The 26,615-nt window shown below is 38.3% G+C and overlaps 1 protein-coding gene across 1 annotated transcript in view; it reads right to left on the bottom strand.

Moving 5' to 3' along the window:
* The window catches only part of SEMA3E (semaphorin 3E), a 158,361-nt gene that overhangs the window by 3,108 nt on the left and 128,638 nt on the right, over positions 1 to 26,615 (bottom strand). The window contains exons 8-16 of the mRNA XM_009285519.1: positions 23,870 to 23,984; positions 23,458 to 23,527; positions 22,008 to 22,152; positions 16,742 to 16,964; positions 13,996 to 14,087; positions 12,760 to 12,801; positions 9,320 to 9,486; positions 2,975 to 3,042; positions 1,305 to 1,444 (exon numbers count right to left, since the gene is read on the bottom strand). Coding sequence (XP_009283794.1) covers positions 1,305 to 1,444; positions 2,975 to 3,042; positions 9,320 to 9,486; positions 12,760 to 12,801; positions 13,996 to 14,087; positions 16,742 to 16,964; positions 22,008 to 22,152; positions 23,458 to 23,527; positions 23,870 to 23,984 — 1,062 coding nt within the window. The remainder of the gene's footprint in view (positions 1 to 1,304; positions 1,445 to 2,974; positions 3,043 to 9,319; positions 9,487 to 12,759; positions 12,802 to 13,995; positions 14,088 to 16,741; positions 16,965 to 22,007; positions 22,153 to 23,457; positions 23,528 to 23,869; positions 23,985 to 26,615) is intronic.

Raw genomic sequence — 26,615 nt, 5'->3', positions numbered from 1 at the left:
GAAGAGAAGGCTCCGGGGAGACCTTATTGCAGCCTATCAGTACTTAAAGGGGGCTTATAAAAAAGATGGCAGCAGACTTTTTAGCAGGGCCTGTTGCCATAGGACAAGGGGGAATGGCTTTAGGGGGGAGGGGGGTAGATTTAGACTAGATATAAGGAAGAAATTTTTTATGCTGAGGAGCACTGGCACAGGTTGCCCAGCGAGGTGGTGGCTGCCCCATCCCTGGAAACATTCCAGGTCAGGTTGGACGGGGGGCTCTGAGCAGCCTGCCCAAACTATTCTATGATTCTATGAATAGTTCTATTGTAAGAATGTTTATGTATAGATAGGGATCTTCCAGCTAAATACATGAGGAAATACCAAGTGTGAAAATCCATGCAGAGATCTGGGACTTGGACAAAACTTCAGGCAAAAATGTGCCTGAAGTGGGGATGTCATTCATCTTGCTTAATTTTAGATATTTAAAGCAGAGTGTGGCATCCTTGGTTATTTTTGTATTCAGTGATTTACTAGTCATTTTTTACCTGACCAAATGAAGCTGTCTAGTTAAGCATGAGGCGATGCCACTGGATACAACTGCAACACCATCTAGTCTGACTTTAAAGGCAGCCTACATCAACTAGCTCACAGGTACATCTCTTTATTATAAATGTCCACATTTACTATCATGAGTCCCACTCCAGAGATCTGCAGATGTCTATGGCAAAGCTGGGATCTCACGTTCGCAGTAGAGCCTAGCTGCTAGGCAGTGAGGGAACCATCCTTATCCTTTGGTGGTCTGAGGCTTTTCTCCCAATGTCCTTCCACATACTAAGTGGGGATAGTTACACTGATATCTATCAGAGAAGTATTGAGGAATAAATATGGTAACACTTATGAAGCACTTTCATAATAGGGAAATGTATGTAAAAGCGGCAGAGAATCCACCAACACCCATTTTCAGAAGGTTCTGTAATGTAATGGGTGAGGCAGCAAGAATGAATAGATGTTAAACTGGACTAACATTAGGAGTAGTATGTACACATTTCACCTCTGCAGTAACATACCAAGAGAAGTGTGGGATTCTCTTTTGTTTTGAGATCTTAAATCATTTTGTTACATTTCTAACATATGCATTCAAGGTGCTGAATGCAAACACCAACTGAAATTCTCAGGTCTATTAATTCAAGAGAGCAGATAAACATTATGTTTTTCCTTTACACCCATGTACATTTCAGCAACTGATGACAGGCCTTTCACTGAAGATGTAATATTCCTAAGCACGGGCTCTTTTAGTTAAAAGGTTAGGCTATAAGAATATTTACCTCTTCCTTCTTAGCTTCATGCGCTCGCTGGACAAACCAGATTACTTTTGCTTGTAAGGTCCGAGGGATGCACTCCAGAAGGGTGCTGTTGTACTCTATTCCATACACAAGTCGCTCCTCAGTCTTCTCCAGGACTTCACCTGGAAGGAAAAGAAATGTTTTAAAAATGTGTTACTGCCAATACTTGTTACACTCCATATTCAGGGTATATTTATTTTAAGAATGAAGTTTAATTCAGATCCAACCAGATAGTGACTGAAAAGTAGTATCTGGTGAAGGTCTGACCTGCTAAGTGAATTCTCCCATCATCTCAGACTCTCACAGGATCTGGCTATGAGATAAATGGACGAAATTGTGCCATGATTCAGCTAAGATTATACACAGAGAAACAGATCTCAGCCTTTCACACTGCTAATTGCTTGTGCCTGGTTCTTATGAATAGTTAATCTATTTCATTTTCACTCAGTGAAACAGGAGGATTTAATAATTGCTTAAATATAATAAATAATTAAATATTTTTATTTATATAAAAATAAGCACACATAGCGTTTTGCAGAATGAAACTCTTAAAAACTATAAATATGTTAACCAATATTATATATACCCATGTTATACACATGTGAAATGAATGTATAGTTTTGGCCCGAAGGGTGCTAATAAAAATAAGGTGAATGAAATTAATCACAACTCAATTCTGCTTTTCCATCCAACAAAACATCTGGAGGAAGATAAGCTAGATGTTACACTGGAGGAGACCAATTGCCTTATTAATGAAATCATCTTATTCCACAGTAGTGAGAAATATTCTTGAGACCAATCTGTTTTATACCCTAAAAAACACGGGGTTTCATATCATTGTGATTTCTCTGTTGTATTTCAAATTTACTGTATAATTAATAATTCATATTGGAATATACTTTTCCAAAATCTACTATATCCTCCAATAGACTCCAATTTTAATGAAGCTTTCTCTGGTAAAATACCTATCTAGTATTTAACTAAAATATCTTTCCTCTGACTATCTATCTAAAAGAATCTTTTATATTTGATTTTTTTCTTCTATAAATGTATTGGGTGTTATCCTGCAAAATATTGAGGATGTCCAGGCAACTGTTTTCTGTCATTGGCATTCCCAGTACCAATGTTTGAAATCATCACTTTCCAAGGTTTGGACAACAGCATTAGACACAATAATCTATATTTCTTTAGGACAAATCTTGATAATGATCATAAATACACATTTGTGTTCTGACACGTCATTGCCCATGTCTGTACTAAGGAGCTCCTTCAATTCCCACCTCTGGCTGAGTGTCCTGGCAGTATTTCATATTCATTTCAGGATGCAGCCCTATTGTTTCTTATCCCTGCCCCATCTTTCCACTTGCATTTCTGTTGGAAGCCCTTGAGATGCATTAGCCACATCCTTAGTCTGAATGAAAGGGCTGCAGGGCTACATGAACGCTATGGGATGCACCTGACTTGCCATCGAAACAAAGTCATTCGTAGACCTGGATGACATGGGCTCATCCCCATGACTCTTATAACCTGTTATAGGAATATGCCAGTAAAAAAACTCAGGTGAGATCATGGTCTGGCTCATACTCTTGGCAAAGTCTGTGCTCTCTGCTCTAGGCATTTGCTAACAATTTGTAAACATGTGAGTAGATTACCAATGAACTGCTGGCCAAAGCACTGCTGCGCTGCATTTCCGTGTCGAACATCTTGTCTGCGGAAACGTCTGGAGGGGAAAAAATGGAATTGTTTGAGATAACATGCTTGGCTTACAGATTGTTGGGCTTATGCTAAAGTGGCATTCATTAAAAACATAACGAGCTAAATCTTGATTCCTAAAAATTTAGCATTGTTGTGAGAAGTGCTCATTTATGCATCGGTATTTTCTCTCTACTCAACCTATTGGGAATCACATGTCTGAAAAAAAGAAACACACTTGTCTGGGGAAGAGGCACAACTATGTGTCCAGTTTATACATAACTACACTGATGTTATAAATACTAAAACAAGATCCTCTGAACCAACTGGGCAACATTCAGTGCCAGGAAGGGTCAAAGGGACCTTTAGCCTGTCTTTGGGTTCTCTCTCTCTGGAAGCCAAGGAAATTTTCCTTTTTTAGTTTAGAACAGTTTGCCATATATGTGAATGGTAGTTCTTTTATCCTTCACTCTCATGGTCTTTTTTCCACTTGGGAATCTCAAAGCGCAGAGCAAATACATTATTTTATTACATCTGTGTAGCAGACAGTTGTTAAGCTTATTTTTCTCAATAGGGAAACAGACACATTCATGACTTGCCCATGCCCATGCCCATGCAGAAAGTGAGCTAGTGGCAGAACTGTGGTCAGAACCTGGGAGCCCTGGCTGCAACCTGGAAATAATGCAATTGCTTTTGAGAGAAAAATTGTTGTGAGTTTTGGGCTTTGGGGTTTTTATATACATTTACAGAAAAATAATGAAAGCTATAATTGTATGGTGCATTCCCAGAAGAACTGTGCTTTTATATGGCAATTTTTTTCTCTGAGTGTCCTGATAAATAAGATTGCTTACTAGGGAAACGAAAGAGCCTATTGGAATGTCATATCTTGTCAGATGTAGTATTTCCAACAACCTGAAATTTAGTTATACTAAGGATACCTTTCCTATATTTGCATAAAGAGTAATTCTACACAGTATTACCAATGCCATACATAACAGATTAACAGAAATATGCAATACAGCAAAGCTTACACAGCAGGTATGTGTACAGTATATATCATATATGATAGAAACTAGCAAAGCCAAGCAGTTTTGTTATTCTTTGCAGTTACTACTTAAATAATGCTTTTCTCCAGTGCTATGTGAACACAAAATGCAGAATTTTTATTTGGTACAAATTGAATTTACTGAAACTATGCAGATTTACACTATTTAAAGATCTTGCCCATGGATGTTACTCATCGTATTTCTAAACTGGCAGTAGACAGTGATTATTTTCTGAGTTGTCACCTGTATGGACTTCTGATCCAGTGGTGCTGGTGAAGGAAAAGGACAGCTTTAACTTTAACTGATATTCAGAGCAGAACCAATGTTTTGCCATTGTTGTTTCAAGGGAATCTGCAAATTCAGTGGGGACTGAGTTGGGCCTTTTAGGCAGAAGCATTAAAAATACATGCATATTATTAAACAAAAACTGAGATTCTGAGATAGCAACAGGGCTTTATCATGCCCTGGGAGTTCTCATTTTTGTAATGTATAGATGCTACAGCCGTGCTTGCTGATAACTCTGCAAAGTGTCAGTGCTGAATAATGCTGCCACCAGCTTTGCATATCTGTGTATACAGATTATTCAGAAGAGACATTCTCTTGCACAAATATACATAAATACTATAGACATTAGTCTTGGAAAAAAAAAAAACAAACAAGAAAACCCCGCTGCTGTCAGGCCCAGCAGTCCTATCTAGCAGGAACAGGACAGCTAGCAGGCATGCACTGTTTACTCTTCAGTTCCTGAAGATCATTGTAGAGCTAAAAAGATCCTAGTCCTTCAGGATAGGATATTTCTCCAGTTGTTAGAAACGTTCAAGAAGAAGAAATGTTTGTTTGATAGAATTTTACTGTTGTGAGTGTGAAGGCTGGGGAAGATACATTTACCAGTGCCTTCACTTGCCACTCTTTTTGAAGAGAAGGAAAAAATGGGGAGAGGTGCTGAAAGAGAGGGAGATGCTGGGAGATAAAGTTATTTCACAAATACTGACATAAGCCTGGTATTTGTTATTTTTTCTTAGTAATAATTTCATTAAGAATTCCATGAATAATAGAGTACCAGACAATTCCTGAGATAAACTACTATAAAGAACAATTTTCAGTGACTAGCAAATGTACTGAATATATGGAAGTGTCTTTTGCAATCTGTAACTTCATGAATTTAGATTTCAGTCTGTAGCTCTGTGCTTTCAGGAACTTAGTAAAAATGATCTGCAAGAAAGCAATACAGTCGTTATCATCATCATCATCACCATCATCATCATCTTCATGTTTCTTTATTATTACCCAGGGATAGATGAGGCAAAGTCGAAAAGTCTTAGGGAGAGAAGGCATCGCTGAGGTTTGCGTGAGTTTGGGTTTGCCAAACCAAATGTTACAAGAGAGTGACATTTGGCTTAGCACCTGGATTTAGCGGCAAGCCCCCCCCTCCCCCCCCCCCCGCCCCGCCCTGCCCCGCCCGGCGGCCGCTCTCCGTGGCGCCCCCTGGCGGGAGCCCCTCCAACCTGGGCACCCGATCGTGAGCAGGCAGCGAGGAGGGCCAGGAGGCTCGGGAGGGGGGAAACCTAGATTTGGGAAAAAAACCCATCTGTTTGGAGCTCCCTTGCTAACCATAAGAGATGAAGCATGTGTTTGTGTGTTTGCTTAGTGGAGCGGGTGGTGGAGAAAGAGGCCAGAGAGGGAGAGGAGGCAGGAGGGCGACTGTCAGCTTCTTAAAATTAGCTACAGAATCACAGGTTACCAGACCTACCCAAGCTGAAAGACACTTCAAAATTACTTCAGCCCTTTTTCAGTCTGGATGGTGAGCTGGCAGAGCAAAGAATCTCACTTGTAGAATTTAGTGCTTGTTTAGATAAAAATTGAACCTGCCTAAATCAGATTGCAGAGGTAATAGTGAACTAAAGCATTTCTTTAAGTCCTGGACCTCTCTGCTTTTTCAAGCGCACTTCACGGAAGTTGACTGCAATATAATTTCCTTCTGGCATCTTAAGTATTTGCAGTATGCAGGAGCTGTACACCTGTAACTACTATGACATTGTAGTGTGCTACACTGCCAGCATCAAGGTATGAGATTGTGGGCTCAGTTTTTATTTGTCCTTAATTAAATCCTATATCTAATTAATTATCCAGGCTATGCATTTACAAGGAATTATAATATAGGCTTTCACAATTCAACAAATTAATACCAGCTGTCAAGCAGAGGGTTTTTTGTATTTATGCTGCAGTTCTCTCTATGTCCTGTACATGCCTTAGTTTACAGTTTTTCTATTTCATGTTTCTCTAAACACTTGTCATACCTTGGAGGCATTAGGATCTAAAGCAGAGAGCATTTGAATCAGTGGGGAGGACACATTGTACATCCCTGCTTCAGTTCAACTCTTCACCAGCAGGACTGGAATTAAAAAGAGAGCTCTTAGCAGTGCTCTTACTGCACTAGCAGGGCTGCTCTTACAAGTCAAAAGCCCACCTAAATGTACTGTATGAGGGCCACATTTGAGCAGATAGTGGTGGTATTAAAGCCAGCTCAAGTGTGCTGCAATGTAAGGCACAGCTCCGTAAGTCCTGATGAAGCAAGGGCTGCCAGAAATGGGGGGAACAAGCGCTCTCCAATGCCCCTTGTACTCACATTACTGGTACCACCCTGTACAGCTTGGGAGCTGGAGCCCCGAGACAAGGCGAAATCAAGATGTGTATGCTCTGGGACGTAGCATTAGTTGTATCTGGAGCCCAGGGCAGCCATGGCAGGGTTATTGCCTGCTCTGGGTCACCTGGTATCAGAAAACTCCATGTTGTCTACCGAGACCTGCCTTTTCCAGCAGTGCTTTTCACCTGGTACCCAGAAGGAGGCAGCTTAAAACAACTTCCATACATGTCCTGAGTAGCTCTCCCTGCCTCTCCATGTACCACACAGTGTAAGCTCGTAAGTTTAAAATGCTCTGAGCTTCAGCTATGAGCTCAAGTGAACAAAGCAAATGCCATCTGTGCCTCTCCACATTATTAGTTCTTGCTGGCTGTTCCCCAAACTTATATGTTATATGTAAAACAAGTTTTGCAGACTTCAAGAACATTCAACTGAGTGCAAATCCCTTCTCCACTGCTGCAGTGCTTATCTTAAGAGAAGGAGGGTGATAACAGCAGTATTTTCTTCTTTTAGAGACTGACCTGCTGAATGTTGGGGAGGTAAGGCACAGGAAGGTGCCTGGGGTGCTGCCCATATCACTCAACCCTGGATAAATGCGTGTGTCAGGGGACTTAAGGGCTGCTACTCTGGAAATTGTCTTAGGTGAGAAATATGCTAAAAATGTACAACAGAGTTCAGGACTGAGTGATTTTCTCTTATCTTTTCTTAGACAATAAGTAGCCTGCAAAACAACATAAATGCTGATACAGTCCTAGCAGGCTGCTGGGAAATTTATTAACCCCCCCTTCCACAAATGACTTTACATCATTAGATGAGTAACCCATATGCTTTATAATTACAGTAATCCAATTTCTACTTATACTGCAAGAAACTAATCTCCCTGGCCCACTATATAGCTGTTCATCTTTCTTAATCTGCTGCCTGAAAATTTTAGCCAGACTTTTCTCACATTGAGCAGACAACCAGAGCCCACTTCCTCCCTTAGGTCTGCTTACAAGAGCCATGAGAGGACTATGCAATCCTGCTTGTAAAAGTGGTGTAGATTTCTTACTTGGTTTAACCTATGCCTTAGTGTAATAAGTCCCAGAAATTCTTAATTATGCTGAGTCATTGGTTGTATTTCTCATTTTTACATTTTAATGTGCCTTACCCAAAAATTTGGGTTACCCAATGCTTTCTCTGTTTATTATCTTTTAGAAAAATCCAGAGAAATGTTTGTTGTGCCTGACTATAGAATCATAGAATCATAGAATAGTTTGGGTTGGAAAGGACCTTTAAAGGTCATCTAGTCCAACCCCCCTGCCGTGGGCAGCGACATCTTCAACTAGATCAGGTTGCCCCCGTCCAACCTGACCTTGAATGTTTCCAGGGATGGGGCATCCACCACCTCTCTGGGCAACCTGTGCCAGTGTTTCACCACCCTCAGAGTAAAAAATTTCTTCCTTATATCTAGTCTAAATCGACCCCCTTTAGTTTAAAGCCATTCCCCCTTGTCCTGTAGTCAGCAGTGCATTTGTTTGAGTGCATCCGGGTTCATGAAAAGATAAGGTGTGCAGGACAAGAAAAAAAAACCAACAAAAAATCTTCCTGTTTTTCCTTAAGAAACAATAATCAGTTTGGGATACTGGTTTTGACTTAACCATCTCCACTTTTTCTCCACTCCACAGTTTTCAAAACTGTCTCCAGAAGTTACTCAATTCTTTCTAATCCTTGCAGTCCATGTATGTCTAATATATATAAGCATATATTTGCAGAAACAGTAATTGTAAAAAAGCCACAGAAAAGATTTGCATTATACATGACCAAAGTTTTGCTGACTAAGGCTAGAAATTACTCTCTCTAGTGGCAAGCTGACTCAAAGTCTTAAGGAAAGGTCTGGTTTAAAATATTCATGTTCTAGATGCTTGATCAAGTATCTGTGTAGCTGAATTGGAGAACCTGTGTTTGAGAGGAAAGGGAACAGGACAGGTATATGGGAAATTACTGCACAAAAGAGTGAAGGCCAAGAGCCATGAATAAGTGAATAGTGATAGAGAGGAGAAGACTCCCCAAGGGAAGAATTAAAGCACCCAAATTAGGTTCATGCTTGGAACTGGCTTCTAGAGTACCTTGTCTTTATAAATTCACTGGAGAAAGCCTAAGCCTAACCTTAGCTTTTCCAGATACTCTGGTTTCATTTTGGCTGGTGAAGGTATTTGACTATTAACACAGATTCTTCTTTGCTTTTTTTGGAAATTCTGTTTATATGTTATTGCAGTGTGATATATTTGCTGTATAATACTACCAAAATAGATCTCTGATGTTGTAAAGAATCTTTCCTTTGCACACTAAAAGATGTATAAGGAAACTAAGGTTTGTTTAAAACTTACTGCAAATAATTGCTAAGTGACTTTGCTTCATTCATAAAAATATTCCTGGTACTGCAGTTTATGCCATCCTGTTAATTTGGGTCCTTTGTAATCCTCTAAGGTTGCACTAACAAATTAGCAGCTAACATATCTTCTTATTGCTCAGTTATTTTTATGAAGGGGAGATATGAAGTACTTTGTGTTACAGTATGAACTCTCTAGTAGTAGATGTTTTGCAGAAAGGATATCACAGAAAGCAACAGTTCTCACCTCTTTGCCTGCATTCCTGTGTGATAGTATCGGGAGCAGGAGATCCCATCCCAAGCACAGTACGGATCTCGAGCGAGGCAGCAGTCTGCACAAGCGGTGCCATACATGTCACACTGGTGGAACTTCACTTGTGCTATGACCGACTCAGATCCAACGTAGAGCTGTTGCTGGAAAAAAATACACCATGTACGACTAAATTCCTAGAACTTCCACTGAAACTTCTGTTACCAATGGAGTTATTAAAAAATGTTAGCTTTAGCGTTGCTTGCCAGTTGTGCATCCAGCCTGTGCCCTGAGGGAGGCAGAGTTACTCTGTGGGAAAATACCTGATTACAGACTAACCTCTCCTGCATGAGGACAAAGGAGAGAAAGAAGGTAAACTGAACAAGTTTGTTTTGGCATTTCCTCACTTCTGAAGTTTCAGCTTTGTATACTTTGTGTTTGAATAGGCAGGGTTTTAAGTTTCTTTTTTCTTCCTCAAGATAGTTTCCAATGCCTCCCTCTTTACAATTCTCTGTGACCTAACTAATCTGCTAAAAAAAAAATGACATGAAAGACTTTAAACAAAGAAATTCAAATTTGCAAAAGTTATAAGCAACCTCAGTTCTAAAATGGAAGTTCTCAAGTAAATTTAACTCTTGATGTGGCTACTTACAATAGGTTCACATATACACATGTACAGTAGTACTATGATTTATATTATCCTTCAGTGTACAGGAGATAGATTTATTTTCCTGGTACTGTGCAGTCTTTCCTTACAAATTAACTGGTTGCAATCTGCTTCTTTAGTATTTATTTGTAAGGGTTTGTGTTTTTTACAGCATTAGTGCTAAGACTGTTTGTATCTTCTGAGTTCATATAAATGTCCTTTTCAAATCAAATGAAAAATGATCAGTCCGATTCCTGAGTTGCTGGCATAACAAATTCAGAAGAGAATAGCTTGAATTTACAGGCATTTGAGAAAAAATCTTGTTGCTGGTGAATGAAAGTATTTATTTGTAAGGGTTTGTGTTTTTTACAGCATTAGTGCTAAGACTGTTTGTATCTTCTGAGTTCATATAAATGTCCTTTTCAAATCAAATGAAAAATGATCAGTCCGATTCATGAGTTGCTGGCATAACAAATTCAGAAGAGAATAGCTTGAATTTACAGGCATTTGAGAAAAAATCTTGTTGCTGGTGAATGGAGTGAACACAGAAATATGCAGTGTGCACTGCAATATGAACTGCTTATGCACGGCTCACTTCCACGGTTTTACCAGTCAGAAAAAGGATTCCTAACAAACACTTAAGCTGTGCTTATCCTAATGGCCAAACTTAGTCCATAATTCCCACTCTTAGACCAAGCTTTCAAAATCAGATATTTTAAAATTCTGGAAAAATACAAAGCTGGAAAATACAGGCAGCTCATTTAGTCTGGCTTGCCTATCACAAAACATGAAATTTAAAACTAGGAGAGGCTGGTAACAGTAATGCTTGAAGACTTTTTCAGCTGAGGTAAACCAGATGATAGTAGCAGGAACTCAGTCTGCCAACTGGAATGAAGAAGAAACCTAGGATCCTTGTTTGAGGGGAATTCTTTCTTGTCTGCAAAGGCTGCAGTGTGATTGTCCCGGAAGACATGAACACCCAACACGAGATGGGATTTTCTCTTTCATCTTTTAGCAGGGGTAAAGACTATTCTAAGTCTTGGTTCATCAGAGGAGGGCAAAAGGCATCCAATACCTAGCCAACTGAACATCAGAGAAGAACATTCCTTCCCAGCCTTTGCAGATAACTAGCTCAGCCCTGAAACATGGTATTTTATTGTACTGCTGACTTGGTGAAGACTGGTTAGTGTTATAAGGATATTGAGACAAAGCTAGCAAGGAGGTCTCCACAGGCTCACAAACTCCAAGGTCAAAAGAGACTAGCCAAAATGCTCAAGCAGAGAAGCTACGGAACTTTTTTCACATAAATTCAACTAAGTCATACTTCTGCTTACAGATCTTATTTTAAAGACAAAATGATTTGGTGCCAGCCCTGTCCCTAACATGTATTGCAACATTTAATTTTCCTCAGTACCAGAAAACTGCATCCTATTTCAAGACTAAGTTTGTCTACATTCAACAAGCTGAACTTGGTTATTCGATCTTGATATTGCTTTGCCATCAGTGTTCAAGAGTCCTTATACACACACACTAGAAAGTCACTTTGTCGGGTAAAATTTTATATCTGGCTATCCTGTTCTCTCTCAGTCTTTTCTCTGATATCTTGTAAAAGTTAAGCTACTTTTACTTCTCACAAGAAGGTTTATTCGTCAACCGCTAGATTGTTTTGGCAGCTTTTTTACCATTCTCTCCAGATTTTCTAGATAATTCTTGAATTAGTAGAGTTAGCAGCCCTCTTGGGACCTGGATGTAATGGAAGAAGACTACTTCACTTTTATACAGTATCTCCTTTTTACTCTTCCAACACAACCCTTTTACCATGACATTTCACTGAGAGTTAAAGGTAAGGCAATCTGAAATGACACCGAAGTCTTTCTCCAAATAATCACTTAGGTGCAGTGTTAGACAATCCAGAGTTGATTTTCACATGGAAAAAAAATTAGATTGATCCAGGAAATAATTCAGAATACTTACACCTAAGATCCTCCTCTGAATAACCATCAGAGGAGTTTGTTTTTCTACATTACCTACAGAAAGAATGAAAGTTGACTGGACACCAAAGCTAAAATGATCTTTTGGGGCATACTCATACCTCCTAGTAATGCAATTTTCATTCTTTGTTACTTGTGTTTCACTATGTTTATGTGCACCTATATTGCATCGGATGTCTAAGATCTATTAAGATACAACTATCCTGGGATGTTTATAATGGCTCCATCCTGAGATGATATGATGATACGGTACAGATATCTATGATATGGTACAGATGAGAATCTACCTACAAGAGTAATAAATTGGGTGTTTATATAAGCAGAAACTAGCAGAAACTTGAAAGGGAGTCATCTCCAAACAGCCCTGCCTTTCATGGGCAACTGAATACGTGGGAGAGCCAGCAAGGCTTTTTGCACTGATATCCCCATGGGGCTGAAGTCTGTCTGCGTTTATCAGCAAGGAACTTTTCTGTGAGTTGCCATATCCACCAAGCTAATCCTTACTGTGATTACTATGCCAGTAACTCATGAAACAGATTGGTTTTTACTTGCTTTGATATGAATGATAGTGTGAACTAAGGAGATTTAACATTAGAATTGAAAAACATAAATGCTTCATAAAGGAACAGAGCATATAACCATAAGTTTATATTACAAAATAAGGATTACATATATCAGACCAGGTCTCATTATAGATTATGTACATCCATCTATCTATGTATCTATCTATCTCTATACAGATTATAGTTTCGTTACATTTGAGTCACAATCTTCACATTTCAAAGTTGTCAAATACTTACTCTTTTTGAAGAGATTTCCATAGAGATAATAGGAACTGGCACCTAGAAAATAGGAAATATTTCCTTGCTTAGAAAAAAAAAAAATCTTTTGCTATGACAATAAATTAGGTAAAATAGTGTTGATGTTTACTTATTATATTCAGCTTTGCTAGATACTTTAACTTTCTTTAAGTTCTGATGCTACAGAAAGATGTGAGGAAATTGTGACTTTCAGAAGTATTAATTTAAAAGAGTTTATTTAAAAACAACCAGCCAACACTTAATTCAGGATTATCGGAGCCAGAGGAACACTACAATTTCCCTGTCAAACATGACATTAGCTCTTGCCACCACTGAATCTCTTTTGTCCTACTTGAGAGTGATAAGTGGAGTGTTCTTTATAACAAAACATTCACTGAAGATAAGATAAAAATAGCAGGAATTCCTTCTTTCAATATTGTCCTCTCTGCCCTCTGCTCAGGTTTCCTGGAGCAATGGCAAGACATAGACCCTAACAGGTCTATTGAAAACCAGCTTTATCAAGAGGGGCAATTTCTGTGATTTTTCTCCCCAGGCAACAAGTCAATAGTTACACTGCCTAAATGCAGGTACCAGATTTAAATATCTAAGTTTGGATGTTAGATTTCCCTGTGGTTGCAAGTACATTAGCCTCCTACTTTATATGGCTAACATGACATGATGTGAATACTCACTAAGAAAATTTCATTATATTAGCTTTGCCATATACCAAATACTGAGCTTGAGTCATGGGTTATTCTTAAACAGAATGGAGTTTTGCCTCACTAGGACTCAGGTTTGCCCACTGTAAAAACAGATTAACTGCTTCATTCTTTCTGAGGATTGGGCTTTTTTTCATCTGGACCTCATTTAAGCTTCCAAGATTGTAGTAGGCACATTTTTGTGCATGCAGTTACAGTCTCTTAAATACTTAATTGGATATGAGGGAAAATTAAATAAAATGCAGTAAGTTTCTAACTGAAAGTCACACTACAACCTCCAAGCATGTAAACGGAAAGACAGTAGTCCTGGTTTGCTGCAATATGCTTTAGTGCTTGGGCTATAACTCCACCTCAGAAAAAGTCAGTTGAAAATGAAGATTTCATGTCAAAAAGCAACTAGATCATTAGAAAATTTCTTGCACACAACTATTATATATTTGACTACCCTCAGTTTTTTTAGACATTTTAATTCTGCAGAAAATTCAAAACTTTATGCTTCATATACAGCACAGTTCACCTTGAATACTTGCAGCTCTTCAAGAATCACTTCTTCCATTGATTCTGTCTCTTGATTGTAAATTGTAATGACTTTCAGCACAATTCCATTATCTGGGAATAAATTTAAAAAGAAAAAAACAAAGAAAACTAAAGGTTATAATTGGTAGAAACATTTATATGGTCTTCAAATACATTAAATTACTTCTTCAAACTGATAATGGATAGAAATTTATAAATACGAGCAGGTAGTTCATATTGCTGTTATCGATGAGGATTCTTACTCTTAGAAAATAAACACATATGACAATTTGTCCCTGGCAAATAAGAGTCAACTGAAACATCCCTGAGCTATATGATTAATTGACTTGCATTTTTCAAACTCTGGGTCATAACCCCTTGATGAGCTGCAAAAGGGTCAAAGAGGGTGACTTTATTTCAGAAAAAGAAATGAGAGTAGGCAGGAGCTGAGTCCATCAAGGCAAGGGAGTGTAAAGTAGCTTTAATTATAGGATCTGAGTGTTTACACTAGTTAGGAAACTACTAACTATCCTTAAATGCTGGCAGCAGCTCCGTTCCTCCAGGCAACAGTACAAAAACCTTCAGGGGTTCATTGTTGGCAGTTCTCGCCCTCCTCTAGGGAAACACTGAGCTGTTGTTGAGCTGAAGGTGTTAATCAAAGGAAGATGAACTAAAAAAAAAGCTGCACATTCAAAAAGTCTAAGGCACATTGGAGTTTAGATTTATCAACCTCTCTGTCACTACAACTCTTGCAGGAAATTAAAATACACGAATAACATCTGGTCTTCCACCATTTCAGTTTTGTCTTGCTGACTATTATTAGAATAGTCTTGCTTTCCTTAATCTGAAAATCTGTCATCAACAATGGCAAATATCATTTCCTTTCTTCTATTACTTTCAGTCATCTTTGATTTACAGGGGAAATAAAGCAGACAAGCACTGGGAAAAATGTTCAGCAAAAGATCAAAGGGCAAACATAAAGAGGAACCATTAAACTGGGGTCATACACCACTTCTCAAAGAGAATATGTAATCAAAGGCATCCATTTTGTGATGGAACAGTAAAAAAAAATTGCATTCTGAGCTCTGATTTTCATAAGTATGTCCCTCTTCGAATCCTGCTGACAGACATGTGAAAGTTAGCTCTGATGTTCAGACTTTGCCTTTGATGAAGCTTTCTAACCTGCACTGCTACCCTAAAGAAACTTCTGCTTGGCTGTAAGACCCTGTTTACTTATGTTACACAACAGGTGTTGGAGTCTGATAAAAAAAGATTAACTCTTTCTAACATAATATTGCCAAGAGAAGCAGTGAGTTTTTTGATGGGAGCTTTGCCAGAGCAGAGATTGCAAGGTTCATTTTAGAGTTTCTAAAGCCCAAATTCCTATGCTGGAATTTCTTGTCACCTAAAATTAGACATCCTGAGAAGACTAAGCAGCTGTTGGGTGCCAGTCCAGCACAGCTCTAAAGCACACACTTAAGTCCCCTTGGATTCAACTTTGCTGAACAGAAGACTTGTGTACAAGAGTATTTGATACAATATCTCGATCACAAATATAAGTGGAAAATATGAAAAATCTAGGCACCATTATAAAATCTGCTGTACAGAAATGTGACACATGGTACAATGTTTTATAGACCACACTAAATCCAATACTTAGACCATACTGAGGCCATTTAAAAGCTTAGAAAACAGCACTAATATAAATAAGCCTTTGCTATTCTACAAACATGCTTCTTTTGAATGTTCTCAACACTGAAATGTGCTTATCAGAGGAATTTCATTAGTAAAAAATAATTCACTGTAACTGCTTTCCTAGACAAAATGGTCAAAATGATTTGTGATACCACTCCTGTTGTTAGATTGATAAAATGTGAATGCATGAATCCTTGGATTTTTTCCAGACAGATTAGATGTGACGAAAGTCTTGTCTAGTTCCAGGCTTTCCTCTTATTTTCTTAAGTTTTCTTATTTTTCAAATACTATTAGAATGTGGTTTTTTCTCTGGTTGCTTAGAGTTAGGGCAGATCTATGATATATTTTACCTTAATCATATTTGTTTGGTAGATGTTTAAAAATCCTCTTTAAACAAGCTCTCCATATCTGATAAAAATGGCACAAAAGACAGACAAGAAAACTTTGCAGAAAACTTCTAACAGTTTCTTTTTAAGAAACTTGGGTATTTCCTCCTTCCTTCCTTGAGCTGTGTTGTAACCCAAATCTGGAAGCTGGCAGTTTCTTTTTAACGGTATCAGCTAGACTTGTGGTCTCCAGAATTGGGGAAGATAAACTGTGGAATAAGGCCAGTAACTTGAACTGATAATTTTGAAAATAATATCACATTTGTTTCTCTCAGGTCTCTAGGTCTCAGCTCAGAACTATGCTCAGATACACGATTGTGTTCTGAAGTTTTAAAAATAACATAAGTTGTTCAGGAATTTAATTTAAGTTTCTTGTTTGGAAAGAAAAAAAAAATGGAATCCTATACTTTGGTTTCTCTTTCTAATCTTGAAATGTTTCCTTACCATTATTTTTCTATATAATGTTATCAGCACAGTGAAGCACATGCCTAGAATGACTAACTTCCTCTGTAAGGTGAAGACTGGCACAGTCATGAAAAGAATGATTGTTAAAAAGGAATATTGTATTGATTTTTCTATTTTTGAACTATACACAGCTTAATTTCATTCAACCTGGAGGTAAAAAACCTATTAAATCAATTGTCTTCCTTGCTTTCTTTAATTTACCTGTGCCAACGAACAAGACATCATATTGCCCATCTTCAGCTTCCACTCTGTCAACTGCTATTTGTTTAAGATTGTACTTTCCATCTGTTTTAACTAGTATTGGTCTCTTATGAACAGGTTTGATGGGCTGATACATCAGTGGATGACTCCTGGCAAAATGGACAGCTTCATCAGGATAGTCTTTAGTGGTAGTGTACATACCCCCATTCACCTTGCTGGCACACTGCAAAAACATAAAACATAGATTATCCTGAAGGTTTGCCAAATAAATTGTCAGAGACAGGTCTTGTTTTCAGGGGTAATGACAAGTCTACAGAAAACCTGGCATAAAAACAGGCACAGAAGACCACAGTAGGAATTGGGACAGTGAACTCTATGCTTTATGTATGTGTGGATTATTAATCGTGAGAAGCCAAGAAAGGGAATGCTGAACAGAGCCTTGGCATTGTCATGTTTAGAAAGAGGGAGCTCCTTCGTCTCTGGCATACTGAGAGCAGAATAAATAGTGACGCTTTAGATTTTGACAAAAAACATAGTGCTTACATCTTCCCCGAATTCATATTTAAGGTGTAATCAAAATGGCCATTGACAGAGTTAGGAGAAAGGGGTTTCCTATCCCAGTAAAGACACAGCCATGTAAAGTCAGCAGAATACTGATGCTTGAAATCAATCTCTAGTCTTATTACTTTTGATTGCAAAATGTATTACCATTAAGAAACCAAGTACACTTAAAAATTATGCCAGCAGCAACAATAATTCTTGATCTCAGGCATTCTAACAGTATTACATTTGATTCTAATTCCTAACTCACAATGACAGTATTATATATCACAGTTTAGCTTGAAATACCAATGTTTGCATTGATCATTCTACTGTTTTGCAAAGCAAATAGACTTTATGTCAATGATTGATTAAAAGAGGCTTACTCCTTCAGTCAAATGTGCAATTAGGGATAATTTAATGCGTTAAACAGAGAAGTTAATTTTAGGATGCTTTGTGAAGGGTATAGTGTTCCCTAACTGAACATAGATTCTACATTTCCAATTTGCTTCATGACGTCTAATTGAAACCATTTATGATCAAGCTGGAAATATCCCAGTAACTGTTTACTTTCTCCAAATATTCATAAGACAGTGTGGTTTTAAGAAGCATTTCAAGCAAAGCCACAGTAGCAGCCTTTCCTTATTTAAATTGGATTTTTCAATCAATAAAATGAAATAAAATACTCTTTATGTTTACTGGAAACAGTAATTTTAAACTTGTGGTCAACTGTAATTGACAATAACAAACTCCTGCACTTGTCAAGTGGGGCAATGTTTGTTTCCACTTTTTGGGCTTAGCTACAGGAAAGTATTTGTTCAGTGTTGACTTTAAAATAATTGCCTAATGAACCTAGTGATGGAATTTCACCGGCTGTTTGCAATAAAGAGACAGAGCTGGAACATGAAGACAGGCTAAGCCTCTGCTTTCCATGCACTGCACAGCATACCAAGTGAATAGGCATTGCCAGGTTCCCTTTGTAAAGTTCTAGCCCTGGAGAGATTTAATAAAAATAATCCTTCACAGGCTTTTCATTTTTAATTAAATAAAATCAAGTAGTCTAGAAAGGAAACAGTAGATGCAGCCATCTCTGAAGTCTATCAACACCATTTTTGAGGTAACTGATGTCATTCCCAGAAGCATCACAGTCTAAATGCACTAAAAGAATCAGCAAAATGGGAGCAGAGATTATGGCGGAAGCAGTGCTTCAAGCAGACTTCAGAGAGCAGCGGATTGCAGAGTCTGTCAGAACCTGTGTGACTCTTAACAGTAGTTTTCTGTTTATTTAGCTTTAAACTCTACTCTCATTCCTTATAGACTCCATCTTTACCCATTCAACAGCTAAGATCAAAGAGCGCTGACTCTCAGTGATGCCTAACAGTAGGTTATTTTTGGCCTCTTGTCACTGTCACTCCTGTAATGGGAAAGGTAGTGGGATTCAGCTTACCAATATGCTGACCTTTTCTTTGGAGTGTGAAACCTAACACTGTGGGCTACAGCCTGAAACATGCTTTCTCTTCATGCTACTGGAAAAGCACTGAAAAGACCTCTAAACTGTGCCCTAAATGAGCAGCCAAAAATGAATCAATTAATCCTCTGTTAACTGGCAGAGCCAGCTAATTCAGCCTCTGATGTGCTCTGCAACATATAGAGACAAACATGATTAAATTGATTAACACCCAGGAAAGACCTGGTTCCTCAACTAACTTGTTCCATGACATTGGGAAAATTACTTGCGCTCTTCTTTTATACCTGTTTCAGCTCCTATGCCTTGCCTGTTGGGGAGGCTACAATCCAGCCTGACCCAAATGTGGCCATTCAGAGTCAAGTGAGAGAAGCATCGAAAGCGAGTGGAACTTAGGGCAGCCTTTCTGTAAATCATTGTCAACTTTGCTGAAGTGCTGGCTCAGTGTTCTCTTCTTCTTGCCAAAACCCCACCATTTAATCTTCAGTGCTAGGAGATATCAATGTAATGACTGTAGTCATTAATACTGAATTCATGCCTGTGTTTAATGCTAGTTCAAATAACATATGTGAGTTGTTCTACTGCCTGGAAAAAAAATGAATACCCCTTAAAGAACGTGGACCATATCATCTTTGTAAAATATACAGCTATTCTGCAATCCATGCATAGTATTGTCTCATTATTTGTAAAACTGCAAAAACTGTAAATTTGCTATACAAAATGTCAAATAGGAAACCAATAATTCCTTTACATTCAACCATTTTGCTCAAAATGTGATAATTTACTTATCTGATTTTCTATTCTGACTCAATTCCAATGACTTTGATCAACATCAAACAAATAAAAAAACCCATTTGGTATTGATGTCAGCACTGCAACAGTGGTAGCTTAGTGGCCAGGATGATCAATTCATATTCATAATGTTTAAATCCTAGATAATCTCTTTTTTGGAGCATCCACTTCTGCATTTTGACTTATGTCTCCAACCCCAAGAGAAGCAGAGGAAAACATTAATTTAAAATGAGAGAGGACATGCATTTGAAATCATAATACAGGGAGAAAGGCTGTAGTGGCATGGAATAGATAAGCTAATAGGCCTTTTCACCTCTCATTCCTGCGATTCAGTGATAAATGAATTGTATGCAATGTTTTTTTCTGCAAATGATTGCTTTTAGTATGAAAGAGAATATTGATTCAGTTAGCAAAGGAAAAACAACACTGAAAGTAATGCTCCAGCAACTGTTTATTCCACCGTTGAGCTCAAGAGAGTGATCCCCTAGCCTGTGAGAAGATAAAGAGGTGAAGTGTGAAAACTGGGGGGGTTTAGCCAAACAGCTATTAGAAATGTCTTTGCATCTCACAGAGTCAAAAATCTGCACAATGCTGACATGATAAGGGGTAGACCTTCAGCCAGTGTAAACAAAAGCATCTTTGCAACAGATGACAATTGCCATGGGTGGGTAAGTAGTTGTATTCCCAAAAGGTATGGGGCGAAGAAGAAATCCTGGATGTGATGCTTCTCTGGGTTGGCCTGGCATTGCCTGCTGTGGGGCTCCTCCTGCCTCGCAGCAGGAAGGGAAGGTGAGGGAGGCCCTGGTTGTGTCCATTCTGTGAGATGCTGACGGGCCCCTGCAATGCAAAGGGCACCTTCAGGCCGCACTGACAGGCAGTGAACGGGGGGCTGCTCTCCTCACACCCCGAGCTGGGATGTGAGAGTCCTGGGCTAAGACACTACAGGCACAGAAACTTCAGAAACACCTAAAAAAAGAGTGGAAGAGGAAAAGGGTTTGAGATGAAGATTACTTGTGATGCTTTGGAGAAATCAACATAGGAATTCCTTGTAGAAATTAATTACCTGTCTTGAAGTAATGAGTTTGTGATTTCCTCCAGAATTTCTATTTACCAAATGAAAAATCTACGTGCCAGGCAGGAACAACTCTCTACATGACAGCACCTATATAGTTGCAGAGTATGCTACAATAGTTGCCAGATTAATTGCATTTTCAAAATATGTCTTGTTTATTTTCTTCATTTAATGTCCATTAAAACAAAGAAGTTTGTAAAGAATTGTGTGAAAATTAGTGAAAAACATGAGTTATTTTGCTGAGTTTTGTTCTTTGCAACATTGTTTTAATATTTCTATAGTCTCTGTAAAGGGTACAGAACAAGAATGTTAATAAGCTCAGGAACCTGATTTGGGGGGTAATAAAATCTCACTCTGTGATGTCTGAAAGCAAACCAATGAATTGTGAATGCTAGACCATTGCTTCTAGAAACGGTCTTGAGAGAAGGACCTCAGATGACAGAGGATTTACTCCTTATCTACAAATGTGTTTATTCTGATTAGTTACTTTTGTTAAAATCTATGTCTCATTTCTAACCTGTACACTGATCTAAATTATAGAAATATTGAAATTTGATCCTTTTTGGAAGAGAGATGAAAAAAAGGAACCAGAACCACCTGATCTTGAAATAGGGGATCATCTTTTTTTTTTTTCTTCCTTTAACACTTGTTAAATGCCCTAGTTTCAGCAGGCGATAGAAGGAAAGTGAATTGCCTTGTGTAAGCTTGTTTTTTCCAGTAATAAGCTTAATTATATTGGAAAATATTGCTTGTATCTTAAATATATATACTTTTAATGTAAATATAGGTACATGTTTCTAGTTCATCCTGGCTTTATTTTCTCAAGCCAAGTCAGTAGGGACAATTTGTTCTCCAAAAAGTTTCATTAGAAAAAAACCTCATGGTTCACTCAATGCACCTAAATAAATTTGATTTTTCATTTATTTCTTTGACAATTAGATCAAAGTTATCAAGGTTCAGATGCAAAAAATATGTCAGCAGCCAAATTTAGAAGAACAGTTATTCTAGGCTCAATAGAAAGTGAGGTTCCTTCCAGGTAATGCACTTACTGCTTCTGAACACAACATCTGACCCACCTTCTACCTCTCTTGCCTGGGGTCTTAACTTTGAGACCTTAGGACCTTAACACAAGGTTGCTAAATTCAAGTCTCAACAGTATTTTGAAAAGCCTTATATTCTTAATTCCACTGGTTTCCTTTGGGAAATGTATGGTTCTAGTACTTGATTAAACTTATTGCTGAGCCATTCTACACTTTTCAGAAGTGCTAGAGTATGTATATATTCAAATAAATATATCCTGGACTGTGAAGTCAGGAAGATTTGTACATTAGCAGCAGTCTGCTTTTTCTTCCCAAATTCATTTACATAGCAAAGCAATGGAAAATAATTGTACTTACTGAACCAGGTCTAGGATAAGGTACTTTTCCTTCGTATAGAGCCCAGTGGTATTCAGGTCCTTCTTTATGAGCATATGGTCCATTGAAAGCCGCTCGGACACTTGCCATGTGGTAAACACATATAGCATATCCTCTAAATATATTGCTATGAAGTAAAATTCAAAGACATTAATAAAGCAATATGTCACATTCTGTACATATAATACTGGTATTATTGTGTAATTAAAAATAAGTCACATTTCAACAGTATTCAGGGAGAAAAAAATACCTATTGTTTCCTATATGCTTTTCTTATAACTGCTGTGTCCAATGTTCTTTACAAAGTCTTTAATGTATTTATATTTATAACATTTCTCTGAGGAAGCTCTGTGTTTTTATCCCAAAATCTGAAGATGGTGAACACAGGCTCTAAATTATTTGTTTATAAACACAGAGAAAGCACAGTGAACTGAACTCAGGTATTATATATCTTTGATTAGTGGCTTAAATGGTTAACCATTTTTCTTCTTTAAGATTTTTCCTGTTGTTGTTACTTTGGAAAGATGGGAATCATCCAATGCTGACTGAAATGAAGAGAGGTCTTTTTACATTGAGTGGGAATGTTGGTTGGTGTTATTAGTTAGATCATCAAGATCACTCTATGTAGATCAATCCACATAGAAGTATCTTTTTTACTTTTAAGTTTTATTCACTTAGTTCCGGAGAAGCAATTCATTATTTTTTAAAGAAGCATCAGTGCTCTCTACAGAAATTATCTCTGAAGACTCCAGAAGGTGATCCAGATCGTTTTAATTAGGTGCCCACCTTTCTCTACTGGCATAGGGAGCCAGTAGGAAATGCTAGGTGCCTGCATCCCTAGAGGACCAGATCAGCCTTGCTTTACTCCAAAAAGTAAATATCTCCAATCAGGAGATGTGAAATAGTGGCAAAAGCACAGCTGCTTTTCTCTACCAGTTACATCCTAAATTAATAGTTGGATCTCCAAGAAACAGGTACTGTGTGCTTGCACTTGAACTAGACTGCAGTAGAAAAGGAGGCCACCAGCAACATCACAGCTGGTGTTTCAGGCTTCACTAAGAAGTTAGTAGGAATTTAAGCTGCTATCTACTTAAACTTGAACTACAGGGGAGCTCTTAAAGGAAGACAGGTGGCTCTGACAGGCTGTTCTTATAAGCATGCAGGAGTGCATATACTTTGACACTAGGAAATTTTCAAGCAGAAACATTTAATTAATTTATGATCCAGATAGACTGGATCACTGAATGAGACTTCAAGCCCTGAGTGTAACAGAGCAGTTTTTACATTAACAAGGAAGTCCACTGTGAATAGAACAGGGATTAAACTGTTTACTATATATTTGCTAAGGGATATTTATCATGCAGCTTCTATCTCTTCAATAGGCTGTTCAAACATTCCTCTATTGCTGCTATTATTTCTTCTAGTTGTTTACCTTGTAGTGTTGAAGAGGCCAAATATCACTGGATTTTTGTTATCACGAGTTTGCAGCAAAAACACATCCTCTGTAAAATTTAAATGCAACGTTATTGGTAGCAAACTACTTTTCTCAGCCCCAAAAGAGAAACTCCATTGCTTGTTAAAAGCGTAATCCTATTTTACTCATATATGCTATTTAATTTTATGAAGATTTTAAAAGCAATCTTTAAAAGCAATGCAATAAGTAAAGGCATAATTGATGATAGTCAACTCCCTATGTATAGAACTTCATATACATTAGAAACAAAACACTAACAACCATTCCCTGTTAATGAATACAAGTAACATATTTGACAGTAAGATGTGTTATCATGGAAGTATATGTTTTGTATGATGGTTTTAAGTTTGTTGCAGTCTAGGATATTTACCTAATTCATCAAAATGCGTATCAATTCCGTTTCTCCCGGGCACAGAGCAAACTAGCCTTGTTTTGAGGAAAGTGCTCCATTTATTCACGAGCATTCGCTGGCCTCCCATATCATTCTGCATAGAAAGAAACAAATGCTGATGGTAATTTGAATGAGTAAGTCTAGAAGCACAAACATCTCTGCTGAATTAGCCACTCGTTGTATCTTTTAAAGCCAAAGGCATGCATTTTCAAACCACATGTCTATTACTAGTATTATTTCTCTGGAGCCAATTTTCAAGTAGAATTGTGCTGATCAAGTCCAGGTCTCATTAAGAGCTGTGGTTTATAAGAATTTTTTAATTCTGTACCACATCCATGGATAGTTTTAACTATATAGCTGTTGTAAAGCTTTTTTATTTCTCTCTTTGTTAACTGGATGTACTGAGTACATCAGCAAAGTTTAGCTTTGCTTTAGGAGCTCAGTGCAGGGTTAGATCAACACATTTGGAAACTGAAGCCCTGAATCTATCTATAGAGCTTGTACGATGGGGCAAGTCTGAGGCAAGTGTCTACATGGTGTTCTAACAATTTCTCAACAACTTTAAATAATTCCTGCTTTGCTATGGCTGTCTTAAAGTTTTCTTGCTATTGCAACTGTCAGACTGTCAAGAAAAGGGGGCATTTAGTACTACTTAGTAATCAGATTCTGTAACCTTTGGATAGCATCCTCAAAGCTCTGGCCTTATATTCAGGTAGACTATGTAACTGACTGTTGAAGGCTCTGTATTAGGCTTGCAAAACTCCTCTCACAACTTCATTCTAAACTACTGAAATTAATTGATTTCCTCAGCTTCACATGGAGATCTTAAAATAACAGAGATCTGTTTTCTTCAGAAGAGTAGAAATATACAGAGTAGGTGCACCTCTGCTGCAAAACCTGTTACAGCTCAGATGAAAATGTAAAAGCTGGAGAAAAAACCCAGTTCTTGAATCACCAGCTAGCTATTTTTTGTATTCATTAAATCAAATTTGAATTATAGCATACGGCCGTGAAGTTAATGTCCAGATGATAAAGGATTTGGAGTTCTGGACAAGTGGAAGAGAGCCATGGCTAGAGAGAGGACATTCAGGTGGATGTATTTCAGACTAGAGGGAACTATTAAAATAATCTATTCATACATCTACCAGAACATAGGCCAAGGAATTCTACTTCAGATCTTGATGCAGGCTTGAATTCAGAAAGCCAACTGGCTTTGTGAACGTTAATGTCTTAGGCTACATTTTGGTACTTTGCATACTTCAGATGTTTTAAGTTATACATGAGTACTCCTTAAGAAATTTTAATAGTATGCTGGTGAGCATATGTGACATATACTATACATTGAGGTGACAGATTTTTAACTTGTATCTTGCTCTTTGCCCAATAGTTTTAGGAATGTATCCCCTACAGTTAGGACAGGGGATGCAATTTTTTTCAGAAACAAAATCAGATGCTAAGAAATAAACTTAGTAGTTTATTAGTCTTAGATGTAGTCCAATGGGAATGGGAGAGCTCCTCTCATCAGTCTTACTGTAGTTCAATTAATAGAAAAGGAATGGACCCAAACTTCATCAGTTGTCCAGAGATGACCAATTATGGGCAGCTTAACCTGGGAGATCATATGTTAACAGTGCTCCTCTCCAGCAATTGCCCGAGACCTCCTTCCTGTGTGTGGGGCCAGGGAGCCAAAAACAGATGGGATCAACACACCAGGAGCGTGGCCTGAGTGGGAAATGGATAATTGTGCTGGGCAGTGGAGGGAAGCAAGGCCTTTCCTCGTGACTTTTCTGCTCCTTCTGGTAAACCTGATGCCTGGCTGTGATAATAATTTGTTGGACAATTCAATCCTTTGTTCTAGTTTCCTATCTGCACAATTTTCCTTAGTTGCTGTTGAGAAGAAGAGGAATGAGAGTTGAAATGAAAACATTAATTAGCTACTATTTATAAAGCACTCTATGGATGGATGACATTGCACCCCTCCTATCGTTCATGCATCAGAAAGAGGTTTTCAAAATTTACGTAATCACAGAATAGTTGAATTTGGCAGGTACCTCTGGAGATCGTCTAGGTCAAGTGCCCTGCTCAAAGTAAGTTGCTTTAAGCAAGTTGCTCAGCAAGTTGCTCAGACTCATGTCCAGTCAGTTTTGAATATCTCCAAGAATGGAGACTCTGGGCAACCTTGGAGATCGTCTAGGTCAAGTGCCCTGCTCAAAGTAAGTTGCTTTAAGCAAGTTGCTCAGCAAGTTGCTCAGACTCATGTCCAGTCAGTTTTGAATATCTCCAAGAATGGAGACTCTGGGCAACCTCTGTGTGCTGGTTTTGTCTGGGATAGAGTTAATTTTCTTCACAGTAGCTAGTATGGGGCTATGTTTTGGATTTGTGCTAGAAAGAGTGTTGATAATACAGGGATGTTTTCATTAGTGCTGAGCAGTGCTTACACACAGTCAAGAGCTTTTCTTCCTCTCACACCACCCCATGAGCAAGTAGGCTGGGGGTGCACAAGAAGTTGGGAGGGGACACAGGCAGGACAGCTGACCCCAACTGACCAAAGGGATATTCCACACCATGTGACGACATGCTCAGCATATAAAGCTGGAGGAAGAAGAAGGAAAGGGGGGGGACATTTGGAGTGGTAGCGTTTGTCTTCCCAAGTCACCGTTATGCGTGATGGAGCCCTGCTTTCCTGGAGATGGCTGAACACCTGCCTGCCGGTGGGAAGGAGCGA

Source organism: Aptenodytes forsteri, unplaced genomic scaffold (genome assembly GCF_000699145.1).
Source record: "Aptenodytes forsteri isolate BGI_AS27 unplaced genomic scaffold, ASM69914v1 Scaffold87, whole genome shotgun sequence".
Classification (NCBI taxonomy): Eukaryota; Metazoa; Chordata; class Aves; order Sphenisciformes; family Spheniscidae; genus Aptenodytes; species Aptenodytes forsteri.
This window is presented reverse-complemented; position numbering and strand designations above follow the sequence as displayed.